This window comes from Neofelis nebulosa, chromosome 15 (assembly GCF_028018385.1).
Source record: "Neofelis nebulosa isolate mNeoNeb1 chromosome 15, mNeoNeb1.pri, whole genome shotgun sequence".
In the NCBI taxonomy this organism is placed as follows: Eukaryota; Metazoa; Chordata; class Mammalia; order Carnivora; family Felidae; genus Neofelis; species Neofelis nebulosa.
In genome coordinates, this window is record NC_080796.1 from 60,296,748 (window position 1) to 60,312,113 (window position 15,366).

The window sequence follows — 15,366 nt, forward strand, 5'->3', positions numbered from 1 at the left end:
CTTTAGTTTGCTAGTTTCCATGAAAAGACAGACTGAATCTCGTCTACAGGAGAGTACCTGCACTAGTGGTAGAACTATGACGTGTGAGGTACAGACGGGGGTGCCGTGGTGTGCAGCGTAGGGGAGAGACTTGAGCGGACAGAACTGAAAATGTCATTGGAAGTACGTCAAGAAAAAGATGAATTAGACTGAGGAGAGCCCCTAAGGAGTAGAAGGAAAATGTTGAGTAGAGGCCACATAGAGATATTTTAGATCCATGTAAGGAATCACCTCTGGAAAGAGGTCTCTAAACCTGGATTTGCCTGAGAGGTAGTAGCTCCCCTACCACGAAAGGTATCAAGCATGGGTTGGACAAACACTTGGGAACAATGTTACAAAGAATATACCATTATTGGTTAGAAAGTCACACTAGGTGATTTTAAACGTTTTACCCTGGGGGTCATGATTTCAGTTCTACTCAGTCACATGGTTGGTATCCATCTATCTTCCACTATAAGTATATCCCTCCGTACCTTCCACTATACCTCAGGCCAATCTTCAGCTTGCATTGTTTCTATTTTTACTTTCTTCAGCCTGCAAGACTGAGTCCTCTTTTTTTTGTTCTCTAGTCCCAAACTATGTCATCTTTCCAAAAGAAGGCAGAGAGCCTGCCTCTATTATCCATATTCAGCAGCCCTCTAATAATCAAACAAACAAACAGTCTTATAGGAGAATGGTATTTTGTACAACCTAGGTACCCCATAAATGTATTCACACATATGAAATACATATAAATATATAAAAATACAAAGAGTTTGGTTGGAGAGGTAATAAAACAAACATACTTCTTTAGAATTTGTGAGTTGTTCTCATTGATAGCAATTTGAAGAAACAAATTACTTGGATGAGATCATTTGAGCCAAACAAGTTTTTCCAGAACTAAAGAGAGGTAAAACAAAACGATAGAATCAGACTTGAACACAGGGAAAAGGCATAAGGAATATTTTTATAGCTAAATATCTTTTCATATCTTTCATTCACCTAGAAGTCTTTCGACCTTCTCACATCTGGATTTTCTAAGAGTTTCTTAACCTCCTCACATCTGGAAATTTTCTTAGGGAGCACCAAGCTTTGCTTGACTGCAGACAGAAAAACTGATTTGAAAATACACTAAATGCAGAGTAATTGAGTTATGTAGGTGTTAGTAATACATGTAATCAAGTTTGTATGAATCTAGTTTGTTCTATGTAAAGCAAGCAATATTTTATGCAAAGCATTTCCTACTAAGATCATACTTGATAATGACTCCTTTATTTAAATTGTATAAACTTAGTAGCTTCTTCTTAATAATAAGTAAATTAATAATTACACTGCTGCCTATCCATTAAAGGTAAAATATAACACCAGAATATCCCACTAGTTCCTGGATGTCTGCCTTTAGCCCCAGAGAGCAGGAGTGGGTAGACCCAAAGCCCGCAAAAAGGGTCAAGAAGAAATATCCTGAGCCCTCATAAGAAGCCTCCTGAATACTTCTAACAACTGTCAGGATATCAGTAGGACCTAGAGTGAATACTGAGCCCTGGAGTCACTCTGCATCTAGCTGCATTTCTTATTATGGCACAGCTGCAACTCAGGGCTCCCAGGGACCTCTTAGAAACTTAAGTCTATTTATTTATTTTTGTTTGTTTAAAAATGTCAATACAGCTAGCAATCAGGGTTCGTGATCAGGGAGCAGGAGAAACCAGAAAAGACAAGTATTAAGTCCAAACTAGAGAAGGTGTTGAGCTTTATAGGTGTTTGTTTACAAATATACAATATATTTTTCACATTTTTCAGGTACAGAAAAACTTGCTTACCTGCTGCTAATGTCTGTCCTGCTCCTGAAGCACTGGTCACACAACCAATTGAATTGCAGAGAGAAATAGTGAAGTTGTATATCTTATAAGGTTTTAGTTCTTTTACAATATAAGACAGTTCTTGGGATTTGGCAGTATACGACACCTTCAAGGCCAAAAAAAAAAAAAAAGTCAGATAATAGATAAACAGTGTGAGAAATGTAACTTTGGCAGTCAAGAAACCAGAATCCAGTCATGTTCTATGAATTCAGACAAAGAAATTATTGCCAACCACTATTAGGAAAGGGATTTTTTTTTTTGAAGAGTCTCAACAAGCTAGGATTTAATTGATAATTGTACAATCACACTGTTTTATGAGGTAATAATCCAGTTCCTGAGTGGATAAATGAGGAAAGCAAGTTGCTGCCTCATAAAGCAGCGTGGTGGTATGGTTATTGTCACCAATGGCAGAGATAAAGGATGGTGACATTGTGATTGTTATCATGAAAGGGCCAAATAAAACCATGGGGCTTGGCCAAAACGAACCCCATGCAGTGATGCCCACACGTCATTTGATGGAACTAGCACAGAAAAATGTCACTATGTTAAATTAATCCCATCATTTTCTTTAAAAATAAAAAGCCACAAAAGAAAAAGGAAAACAAGTAAACACATTACTGAGCATCCACATGAGGTCAATTCTCAATTATCTTTCTTATACAAATAAGCATATACAGATTAGATCAAACAGTTACATTTCTTCAAATATTGTCTTTATCACACAATTTCAAGGGAGAAAAGCAGATTTGAGCGAAGGAGGCTGAAAGGAACGCCATAGTACATAAACAAATAATTAAACAACTAACACTGAGCCTTGGTCCTATCATTAAAACTAGGAATGATCAAAAGCAACCGTATAAGTTTACTTAGTTTATACATACAAAAACCACTGGAAATTGTATTCAGAAAAAGAAGTCATTGAAACAAAAAGTATGACACCAAGCATGAGTATAAAACTTTTTTCTAAGGGATACTGATATCATATCAAATAATCTTCTATATGTATAAATCTAGATAGCTGTTAAGGTTCGTAACATTTGAAGTAATTTTCTAGATATTCTCCCTTTAGAAATACAATAAAATTCATTTGGAATATTGCCTAGGCATTTACTTTAAAACTTTATAACCTAAATGAGTAGTTCTAGAAAACAGTGTGAATGGGATATGAACTACATCATTTATATAATATTTTTCAGAAATAAAGGTGATTCCAAAGAGTCTAAAAATCTAGGAATAATTTAAAACTTTGGTATTATTTCCTTGCAATTACATTTAGAAATCAGAAAACATCAAAAACCAAATCATGAGTACTTCATTTTTCTAATTCTGAAATTGTTATTGATTTTGTAAAATGTTCTCTTCTGTGCAATGTGATTTAAAATTTTCTAAGAAAAATAAAACTTTGAAATGAGTAAAATGTATTGAGTATTGCTATAAAATTTATCCCATTTAGAACAACTCCGGTTTGGATTAATTTAGATTTTTAGAAAATGAAATTGTTTTCAGGATAAAATACAGCAAAGTGTTTCTTATTTTAAGGAAGATGTGGTAAAAAAAAATACAATGGAATATTATGTAGCCATAAAAAGGGAGGAGATCATGCCATTTCCAACAACATGGATGGACCTGGAGGGTATTATGCTAAGTAAAATAAGTCACACTTAGAAAGACACATATGATATGGTTCACTCATATGTGGAATCTAAAATATGTATTATGTGTAATAGTATTGTATGGTGACAGATGGTAGCTGCATTCGTGGTGAACATAGCATAACATACAGAGAAGTTGAATCACTATGTTGTACACCTGACACTATTGTGACATTACATCAACTGTATTCAAATTAAAAAAAATTAATTTGAAAATAAAGTGTTTCCTTTGTAATCTAGGATGTTGAATCATTTGTTTAATAAACTATTCTTCATAGCAAGAACACATAATGACATATAATAAGAAATAGAAAATGTAGATTAATACTAATTTTGATGGGCTTTTACTTCTCTACATATGATTGGTACAAATTACCAGATTTTAAAAGGACATTTACCTTCAAGCTTGTAGCACATAAAATAATCACTCAGATGAGTTTTTTTCTCTACCATATATACAGTCATTTTACACGTCTTAAAGGATCAATTTAATTGAAAATTTTCTTTGGCACAAATCTTTAAAGAGGTGGAAAGAAATCGGTGGGAGCTTGAAATCCTACACTGATAATATCAACTGTTCTATCTATTTCCTTGCCACATTCTTTTTTTTTATGTTAATTTATTTTTGAAAGAGAGACAGAATGTGAGTGGGGGAGAGGCAGAGAGAGACGGAGACACAGAATTTGAAGCAGGCTCCAGGCTCTGAGCTGTCAGCATAGATCCCAACACAGGGCTTGAACCCACGAACCACAAGATCATGACCTGAACCGAAGTCAGACGCTTAACCAACTGAGCCACCCAGGTGCCCCTTCCTTGCCACACTCTTAGCCAAAATTTCCTTAGCAGTTATTTTACAGTAGCTTTCCCTAGAAATTTTGGCTATTCATTTACCAAACTTATAACAAGACACACTCAGGTCAGTGTGGATACAAATTTAACTACTGAAGTGACAATTTTGACTTTGCCACTCTTGATTTCATTTTCGTTAATACACAATGAAGTAGATAGATATTTGTGGGGGAGAGAAAGCGTAAGAGAAGAAAGTGACATATCTACATCTTTCTTCAATTGGGCCACAAAGAAAGGACTTTTAAACAAAGATGCATATCCATAATTTTTGTCATAAAAATGAAATCTTTACTGCTCCACTGAACTATAAAGTGATCTTTTTAAAGTGTAATGTAGTCTTAGCCCATTAATAAAAATCACTAATAGTAGCTAATATTCGCCAAGCTCTTGAAGTTCCACAGACACCACATAGGTAAGAAGAAATTGTTTTCCTATTTTACGGATGAGTAAGACCTGAAACACACAGATGTGTGGAGGGCTAGCGATTGGCAGAAATGGGATATAAACAAATTGACTTCCAAGGCTATATTTTTATGAACGGTGTTTTTTACTTAGTTTTGTGTCTTGGAAGAGAATATTATACTGCAAGCAATAGTTGCTTTGAAACTATCTTACAAGGAAAGAACAGTTTACAAAACAAAAGAGTGGCAAAAACAACAAAACATCAATGCTAAATATGGTATGAAATTAAGGACCAAACAAAGCAGTGATGGCTGTAAATTTACCCTAAATCCTGCTATATGCTGGATTGGTAGACTAAGTTGTTTAAGTTAAAAGATTTGTATAAGACTAGGTCTATTTTTGCCACCTGAGACAGTTGCAAATAAGTCAGTACTTATTTCCAGACTAATGAAAAAGTGTAACAAGGAGTCATAAATTATTTATTGACTCTTTTTCTTCTCCTAGTTTTGTGTTGTATACATGCTCAGTCTACTGAAAAGGCTCGAGAATATTGGCAAACCTATTGGCAATGGGTTGAATAGTGTCCCCCACAAATTCTTGTTCACCTAGTACCTCAGAAAGTTATCTTACTTGGAAATACGGTCTTTGCAGATGTAATTAATTAAATCACACGTTTAGGGTGAGCTTTAAATATAAGTCATATATTTATAGGAGAAAGGAGAGGGCTACACAGACACAGAGGAGATAATGACACAGAGAAGACTATGTGACAACATGCTGAGATTGGAGTTTTGTGGCCACCAACCAAGGAACGCCAGAAACTACCAGAAGCTGGAGGAAGCAAGGAAGGATTCTCATCTAGAGCCACTGGGGGGAAAATGGCCCCGCCAACACTTTGATTTCAGACTGTGGCCTCCACTTAAAAAATAATAAATTTCAGTGCGCCTGGGTGGCTCAGTCAGTTAGGCCTCCAACTTCGATTCAGGTCATGATCTCCCAGTTTGTGGGTTGGAGCCCCACACTGGGCTCTGTGCTGACAGCTCAGAGCCTGGAGCCTGCTTCCGATTCTGTCTCCCTCTCTCTCTGCCCGTCCCCCACTCACACTCTGTCTCCATCTCTCTCAAAAAATGAATAAAAAAAAAAGAAGAAGAATCAGAGAATCAAGAAGTGGCAGTTATGTTGAAGTCTTGATAAGTATTATGTCCCCCAAAGAATGAGAGACCACGTTTTTGACAATTAAGGGGTCTGCCCTATCAGTAAAATGTTTGGGGGTGCAGTAGCCTGAGACATGCTAGGACACCCCTTCCAAAATAAAGGTCAGCTTATTGCCTCTTGCACTTACACTAGTAGGAAGGAAACAGAATGTCTGGCAGGCCTTCTTAGGTTCTGAAGAGAGCATATTCCACATCTGGGAATACTATTCTGACCAAGTTACTGAGTGATATGGAGCGCTGCCAGCTCTGAGTGTGCCCTCAAGCGGAAATGGATTCTTCAGCAGGTCAAGGTCAAGGCTGTTTTGCAAGCAGCCAAGCAACTTGGGACACAAAGTCTATCAGAGCCTGTGGTACTAAAGGTGGCTATAGTGGGAAAAGATGCTGTGAGACATTTACGGCAAGCTCTCAATAAGAGATCACAAGGTAGACTCACAGGATCTGGAGCAAGGGCATATGACACAATGGAAATTAAACACCATTTGCTAGACAGCTTCTAGCGTGCTATTGGGCCTTGGTAAAAGCAGAGAACCTGACTGTGGAACATCAAATGGCCATGAAGCTAGAGTTGCCTCTCATGAGCTGAGTTCTGTCAGACATGCCATCTCTTAAGGCCATTGAAGCCCAACAGAAATTCATCATAAAATGGAAAGGGATGTCTGGGGAAAGGGATATCCATAAATGGAAAGGGGCATAAAAAGAGCCAGGAATTATTATATACTGTGCAAGCAGATTGTTGGGACCCCCATCTTATCGACCATTTGTATAGTGGTAGCTCAATCACTCTCAGCTCATACCTATGACTTGTTGGAGGTCCCTCAAGAGCTGAGAGAGTATAAACATGCGGTTTGGTTCACAGATGGGTTGCCTTAGTGTGTGGTTGCAAGTGCATGATAGCTGCTCTGTAGCTCCATTCAAGGATGATCCCGAAAACCAGTAGCACACCTTGTCATCGATTTTGTATGGAAAGGGAAGGATCCAAAGGTAGAATACACCTGAACTATATGACAGTGGCTGGGATGTATTAGTCATGGGCATGAGAGAGAAAAGACTAGAAGATCAGGAACCAGGAAGTCTGAGAATGAAGAGTGTGGATAGGACCATGGGAGAGATAGTTATGTGCGAAGATCCCTTTATATTGTGCTAGTGCTACCAAAGAGCATCTTCCTCAGAAGAGGTGCTAAACAGTCAAGCACACAGAATGACTTGTCCAGTTAACGTCAGCCATCTCTGTCATCGGCCACCCTCATGCTGATAGAATAGACTAATGGAGTACATTGGCCACACCATAAACTGGAGGGAAAGAAGAGCCTCTCACCGCGCCCCCCCCCCCACCAGGATTGTTATATACATATCAAATGACTTAGTCCATGCACATAATACAGCCTTCATAAGTTAGCTATGATTATTATTCTCATTACTTCTAGCTAGAGGATGAAGTACTAGTAAACAATATGTCACTGTATATCCCAAACCTTCAACATGTTAATACCCTTTGCTATAAGCTGCTATAAGAATTCCTCAGAATTCTTTTCTCTTCAGGAATATGCAAAATGTACACATAAGACATTCTTATCAATGCTACTTATATTTCCAAAAGAATCAATACAGTATAAATATCAACTGATTGTGGGTTGGCTAAATGCATTATTGTCTGCCCAAATAATGTGACGCTACATAGCTACTGAAAGTCGGCTTCTTACAAGATATATAAGGATATATATTAAGTGTAAAAAGCAGATTTTATTAAACAATGTTATATCTATTTTGTCTTAATACATGCTTATATTAGAAAAAGTAGGTGCTATAAGTATATAGAGCCTTGCATACATTATATCATATCAGGAAACAATGCCCCATTTAAGGAATCTAGAAGAGAGAAATCGGTCACAGAATTCTGCAAACTCAGAAAATATCAAAATGAAGACAATTCAATTTTGAAAGGACATTAGTTCAAATAACAATACCTGTGACAATGCTGCAGGAACAGATTGTTGAGGTGATTGTTCAGAAATCATATTGATCTTGTACCCCATAACTTCTCCTCTTGTTACATTATCTGCCGGCTTCTCCCAGGACACATTGAGGGAATACGGTGAAAGCGGGGAGACGGAGGGAGGGGCCATGAACGTTGGCACTGTCAATGACAACAAGTACAGCAGCCAACAATGAACGCCATTATTTACAGGTTTCGGGAGTAAATTCATACCTGTGTTCTAGTTTCTGCCATACCCCTGTTCCTTACATTAACACCCTGATTTTTAAAAATCAAAGGATATACTGGTGTTTATAAAAGCCATTCACTTTTTTTTTTATGTTTTCTGCAAGGATGTTCTCCATTCTTATTTTACCAGCAAAGGTATTTTCCATTCACAAAATAAAAATCATATAGGAATTTGCTAACGTTCGTGAAGATAACTAATAGATTTTTTGGAGTGGGGAATCATAGGTCTTATGAAGCATTTGAAAGGAGAAGTCATCAAAACTAAGTCTTAGTCCACAAAGTCCAGAACAACGAAGAGTAACACACTAGAGTTCTAATGGAGAGAAGTATTTCACCCACACTGATACAGCTGGGAGAATATTACTCTTCAGAAAGTGGTAAATCGAAAATGTTCTAAATAACCCCAAAGAAATTTTTTAAGTTTTCAATAAATCTTGATTGAAATGTTCAGAGTACATACACACATACATTCTCCCCCTGCCATCCTTGAGATCTTAATATGGATTTTAAATGTGCTAACCAAAGGTGTATTATCAAAGGACCTCATTGCACGCTCAGGAGCCAGTGACCCATAAGATTATGAGGGTCCAGTATTGCAGTTTCACCCATTACTTTTCATTTCTGACCTTGATTTTCCCCTTCCAGAACGCCATGGCTCATCACTTGTGCTATCACGGCACTATTATTTGTCCAAGATGGCTGGTAGTCATTAAGAGATGCTCAAGCAGAATGCACATTTTATTCATGAAATGATTCCCTTGGACATCAACCTAAAGCTACCCTTATCCTCCCCACAGTCTTAACAGAGCCAATTTAAATCAGGACTTGGGATTTCTTGAATATCCATAGATTCAAAACATAACAAAAGTGTATTTTTTTGGTTAAAGGCTCATGATATTTGAGGTGTTTTTAATGTAAAGAGTAAGGGGGAGGGTTAAAAAATCTCTCATTTGCCATAGTGAAGATATCTTCAGAAAATTGAAAATGTCACACTCCTTTCTTCCCACACTGCCAGCTGCTTGTGAGTACAGTTGCAAATTATGGATTTTGATACCCGGGATTCTATCATTAGGTACCACCTAGTACCTACACTATTTGCTTTGGAGAGAGAAATAAAAACAAAACAGGATTTGTGAAATGGGTAACAGCTATCTCTTTCATTGAATATAAATTGTACTGAATTTGGAGCAAGATAGGATATATGGCCAACCCACTTCAGGAATGGAAACCAATTGCTATTTTTGGCAAACATTCCCAAAAGACTGTAACTACAGTGAAGTTATTTTTCCCTCTTGAAGTAATAGCTCAGGCATTTACCTTTTTTTCCCTAAAACTCACTGCAAGTGCTTTATGACCTTGAGTTATTTATGTAGCCAACCAATATATTAAATTTTTCCTTGGCCTATATAAATTTATAATTCTTGCTTTTCGAAATGTACTTTAGTGCTGTTGACTTTCATTTGGGGCAGCATTTTTATGTGGGAGTCTTAAAAGTAGAATTCAAAACCCTTTTCCTCACCTGATTCTCCTGTTCTTTCTGAAGTCCAGGCAGATGACACACTGCCAGCCATATTCACAGCTGACACTCGAAACCCATACGTGGTATATGGCTCCAAGGCAGTGATGGTTGTAGCTGTCTGAGGAGGTTTTAATGCATTTTCATTGGCCGATTCTCCAAATGGGTGAGGACTGAGCCATCCACTGCTCTGAAAAACTTGACTTTCTGCTGACGTGGCTTGTCCATCAGATCTCAATCTTTTCATGTACAGTTCATATCTTATTATCACTCCTAGAAAAGTGAAACATAGAGCCAAGGAGACTCATCGGACAAAGTGACAGTTTTGGGGGTAGGGTGGGGGTAGGTCAGTTAAAGAGTTCTGCTGGCTTTGCCTTATTCTCCTGACTAGATTACCTGTTCACTCCTTTAATAATCCAGATGATGGGACTTATAAAAGACAACAAGCTGATGGATAGATGAATGTATAAAGTACCGCTAAAAAGCATATTCATGGAAAAACAAACCAAAAGGGAATGCATAAACACAAAATGGCGATAACTTATTACAGGTAAATCCAATCCTCTGCAGAGTGAAGGGCCATAATTTCTAAGAAGAATTGCTTTGTTTGAGGGAGGGGTGTAATCCGATCACTGCACCTCCAATATGTATACTTTCAAATTTGGGGATTTTAATTTAATTATCTATTTAACACAGCCCCATTTACATAAATATTAGAACATTCAACTTAATTTCTACATATTCTTATCAAGTAACTCTAAAAGTCCACGATAAAAGGTTTTGCCATAGTACAACACATGAAATTAATTACTAAAAATCTATGAATTTGTGTCTGGCCTATATAACCAAGAGTTCAATTGTATGAAGACAAAAAATTAACTTAATGGAGTCAGCCAGCCTATATACATATTTTTGGTATTATTTTATATCCTTTTCTTGGTTAAAAGAGAAAATTTACTGCTTATGGGTGCCCTGGCTTGTGACACAGTCAAATATAATGCATCTCATAAGTGAGTTTCAAATTAGAAACATCATTTGTGTTGTGACAGATGTCATTAAGAGCAAAGATAATATTAGCCTTTTAAGGGGCAATTTAAATGAATGGAATTTGTTATTAGATTAAAGAAATACACTTGTTCTACTAACTTGTTCTACATAGTCCAAAGAGCGTTTGATATCTTTAGACCTTCTCAATTATTCTATCCTACAGTTACAAAAATGAATACAATTGCCAGACTCTTACTGCACGATTCCAAATGCCTAAATTCTCATTCATGTTTGGCCAAGAAAGGGAGATCTGAGCCTTGCCTTCCTACCATTTGGTTCCACTGGGGGAGACCACTCGACATGAAGCTCTGTAGAACTGATCTTCCACACTGCAGGTGGACTCAGCCTTCGGGGAGGTGCTTGGGCTGTGATCACTGTAAGGGGTGAGCTGTGTAAACAGCCCCCACTAGTACATGCCTGTACAGAGAAATGGTACTTGGTGAATGGAACCAGATTCCAGACGGTAGCTGCAGTCTCACGACCTTCATAAGGAACACACGGCTGAATGCCACCCAAAGGAGCACAGGACAAAATATATTTTTCTATAGGACCAGAACGATTTGAAGGTGTGGTCCAGGTAAGTGTTACAGAGTCTGAGCCAACAGGAATGATATAACTTAAGTTCAAGTGTCCTTCCGGGACCCCCGGTTTCGTCTTGAAAGTGACAGGTGCACTCTTTGTGGAGCCATGCACGCTGGCGGTCTCGATGTAATAGGAATATGAAGTATATGGTGACAGGTCAGTGTCTAAGAAGTACTGAATATCTGAAATTAAAGAGAAAAAAAAGAAGAAAATAGTTACATGTCACAAATTAGTAAGGAACTATTTGCAACCATTTTCCTATGCACAATCTGCTCTTTTGAGTAAGAGTATGGTTCATATATTTAAAACAGAAATAAAGCAAATACTGATTACTTGTATGGTATAAGTGCCTTTTGTAATGAAGGATATTAGAAGGCTTAAGCTCTCATTCTTTATATAATATGGTGTCTTTTTTATAGAAGATATAAGAGGAATTTCTGGCAGTTCTCTGAAACTGAAATAACAGGTTTTTTCTTCTATATGACCTGTTTGCTTGTTAAACAATATTTTGCACGACATGAAGGGTTGGCAAACTGCTACCACAGGCCACATTGGCCACCTGGCCAATAGCATGACTGGAAACTTTCCTGAATTTATGACTCCTAGAAACTGTGAAATTAGAAATGTTTATTGTTGTTTTAAACCACTAACTTTTGCAGACATTTGTAATCAGCAGGGGACAACTTACACAAGAGAAGTCTGGTTTTCAAAAGATTACAAAGATAGGGAGCGGACATGATTAGATGTGTGCCTGGAATCCCATTCTCAAAGGGGACAGGAAGCGTACTGCAGGATTGTGACAATTAAAACATGCCAGGTAGCCACGGAGGAACGTTTACAGGCTCCAGATCTATTGTTGCAAAGGAGGCAATGAAGGGTAAGTGTGAAACTGAGAGGCAACAGACTGAGGGCTTGTACAAGCATACACTAAAACATATTTTATAAGACCATGGTCCTTACTCAAATTCTTGGGAAGCATTTCCTCAGGAAGCATCTAAAAGTACTGATGTGTCATTTATAATAGGAAATGTTGAAGTATATTAAAGTGGAATTTAATGCGTTATAATATTGTAATATTAATGTATTACATTAATAGAATTTTAATATCATGTAATTATTATAAAACATAGTAACGAGGGCCATGCAGCAACATGAGAAAAAAGCATAAAAGGCAATAGTGCATATATGTAAATATTATTATGAAAAATAAACTGGAGTACACACTATTCCAGAAACTTTCCAAAGTGAAGTTAGTCATCATACTAGAATGCTGGAATCGTGATATTAAAAAAATTTCTTTGATGATTTCTTCATTGGATATGACACTTTTATAAGAAAAAGATCTACCCCAGGGGCACCTGGGTGGCTCAGGTCATGATCTAACAGTTTGTGGGTTTGAGCCCCATATTGGGCTCTGTGCTGACAGCTCAGAGCCTGGAGCCTGCTTCAGATTCTCTGTCTCCCCCCCACCCTCTCTCTGCCCCTCCCCTGCTAATGCTCTGTATCTCTCTCTCTCAAAAATAAACATTAAAAATGTTTTTAAAAAAGGAAAAGATCTACCCCAATGACAAAATTACATAGACAAATTATTGTACACTGAGATTCCTCTTTGGAGGCACTAATACTAGTAATAATTAAATGCACTGATGAATTTCTTTTCAAGTACGCTTAATATCAAATTTAAAAAATGCGTTCTCATTGATATCTAATTTTTGTCTCCTGTATTAGTGAAACTTTCTATTATAGAATCAAACCAGGGAACTGTTACCTTCTGAGAACCTAAGTAATCTGGGAAGATCCAGACTCATATTCTCCTAATTCCTTATCTTTTCTGCAGTCCAAAACTGAAGTAGGTTCAGGGCAGAGGGGTGTTGGCAATTTTTTAAAAATGTACTGAGCATGCTTAAATGAGGTAGGAGTGGGAGAATATTATGAGATTTCAGGTTTTCCTGGATGTAGAAGAAAGAAAATTAGCCATAATCTCCCATTATGACATATAATGTGCATATACCCTTCTCACATTTTAGTAGTTTAATAGTTTGATAAATTGTCTGTCTTCGACACTAGACTTAACATTCTGGGAAAGCCAAGATCATGTCCTCCTTACTTGCCACCATTTGTAGCACATAGTAGAATTTCAATAAATATTTGTTAAATCAATCAGTAAAACTGATGCATAAAATTTACTATGCCTCCACTCTTATGTGGATCCTGAGAAACTTAACAGAAGACCATGGGGTGGGGGGAAGGGAAAAAAAAAGGTTAGAGAGGGAGGGAGCCAAAACGTAAGAGACTAGAACAAACTGAGGGTTGATGGGGGGTGGGAGGGAGGGGAGGGTGAGTGATGGGCATTGAGGAGGGCACCTGTTGGGATGAGCACTGGATGTTGTATGGAAACCAATTTGACAGTAAATTTCATATTTAAAAAAATTACTATGCCTCTTTAGAAAATGTGATATCCTCCATTGGAAGGATTTGATGAATGACGTTTACTATGTCTCTCCAGAAAAAGTGATATCCTGCACTGGAAAAATGTGCCTGTGATATATTGAGAGTAGTTGCTAAGTAGTGTCATTCTATCAGTTATTCAAATGCCTACTACATTGGTTTTCGATATATTACCTGAACATCATACTTGTTGCTCATAACATAGCATTGTTATTACAATTGAACAATTAAGGAAATTTCTCTATCATAGCCATGGTGCAGCTACTATTACATGTATTTCTGGCATATAATAATAAATTCAATAAATATTTATTAAAGTTATGTATATCCCACATGAGACTGTTTAAAATACTCAAAAAATTTTGAAAAAAGATCATTTAAGGCTAGAAAATGATGGAAAATATTCTACTTAACATGCCAAAAGCCAAAATCTAAAAGGCAAAAATAACTATCAATGCTAAATATTTCAAGAGACTGGCATGTGCTTAAACTGGAAGTTGGAAGACATATAACCTGATGATAATTAAAAAGTTCAGCACGTACATAATAGTTGTAGCATTTGAGAAATGGGACATAATCTCAATAGATCAAAATTTACAAGAGCAGTCTACATAGTAAGTAATTAGAGTAATGATAGAATTGAGATGGCAACATATATTTGGTTAAAAATATTATATAAACATACAATATGAACTAAATAAAAGCAGTTGAAAGGGTATAAACAGAATTCCCCTTAATTCTATCATAGCAACAATAAAATAACTCAGGTTAAAAGAACTTATCTCAAGCAGGTTGCACTCCTCAGTTAGGAGAAGAATTATCTCTATCTTTAACTCTGAGCTGGGAAAATTGTTCTCCTACCACAAACTTCTGCACATTTGGGGAAACATTCAGAATTCTTCCTTCAGCATGAACTCATGATCTCAGCTGGTACCCACTCTGGATTGAGGTATGTCCTAATACACCACCCATGAAAGCTACCTGGACCAGCTCAGGTTTCCTGAATGTACCTTATTTTCTCCTACACCTGCCCTTCATGCCTTTTCACGTACAATTTCTTCCATGACAATCATTCTTGCTCTACCATAGTACCTGGCTAACCCAGTTCACACATCACTTCCTGACTGCAAAACTTTTAGTGGTTCTCAGTCTCCATCTCTGATAGCGTAGTCAGGGTTACAGTACTTTCTTAATACTCCAAGTCTACTCTAATTCAACATTTAAAATATATTATAATTTTGTTTTACTTTTTATCTCCCCTCTCGATAATGAGAACTATTCCTTCCATCTTTATATTTCTAGTGACTCACACAGTTCCTGATCTGGAGTTAGCACTGAATAAAATTTCATTGAATAAATGAAGGAATGATTTTTCCAAATATTTTTCTAGGAAAGAATATTGAGAGCCTTAGAGAAACAGTTACTTGCCATCATCTCTTCTGTTTTTTTTCCTCATCCCCTCCCTATATTCTCTGTTTGTCTCTCAGAGTAGCTGAGCTATCTTACCACTTGTTACATTGATCCCTTGATGTAGTGTGGAATAACAAATGATAACGATATT

General features: G+C 37.0%; 1 protein-coding gene across 2 annotated transcripts in view; it reads right to left on the reverse strand.

Moving 5' to 3' along the window:
- The window catches only part of USH2A (usherin), a 745,506-nt gene that overhangs the window by 523,291 nt on the left and 206,849 nt on the right, over positions 1 to 15,366 (reverse strand). For both annotated transcript variants that reach the window (XM_058701414.1, XM_058701413.1), the window contains 4 exons: positions 11,045 to 11,539; positions 9,732 to 10,001; positions 7,956 to 8,125; positions 1,836 to 1,980 (listed from right to left, as the gene is read on the reverse strand). In XM_058701414.1, coding sequence (XP_058557397.1) covers positions 1,836 to 1,980; positions 7,956 to 8,125; positions 9,732 to 10,001; positions 11,045 to 11,539 — 1,080 coding nt within the window. The remainder of the gene's footprint in view (positions 1 to 1,835; positions 1,981 to 7,955; positions 8,126 to 9,731; positions 10,002 to 11,044; positions 11,540 to 15,366) is intronic.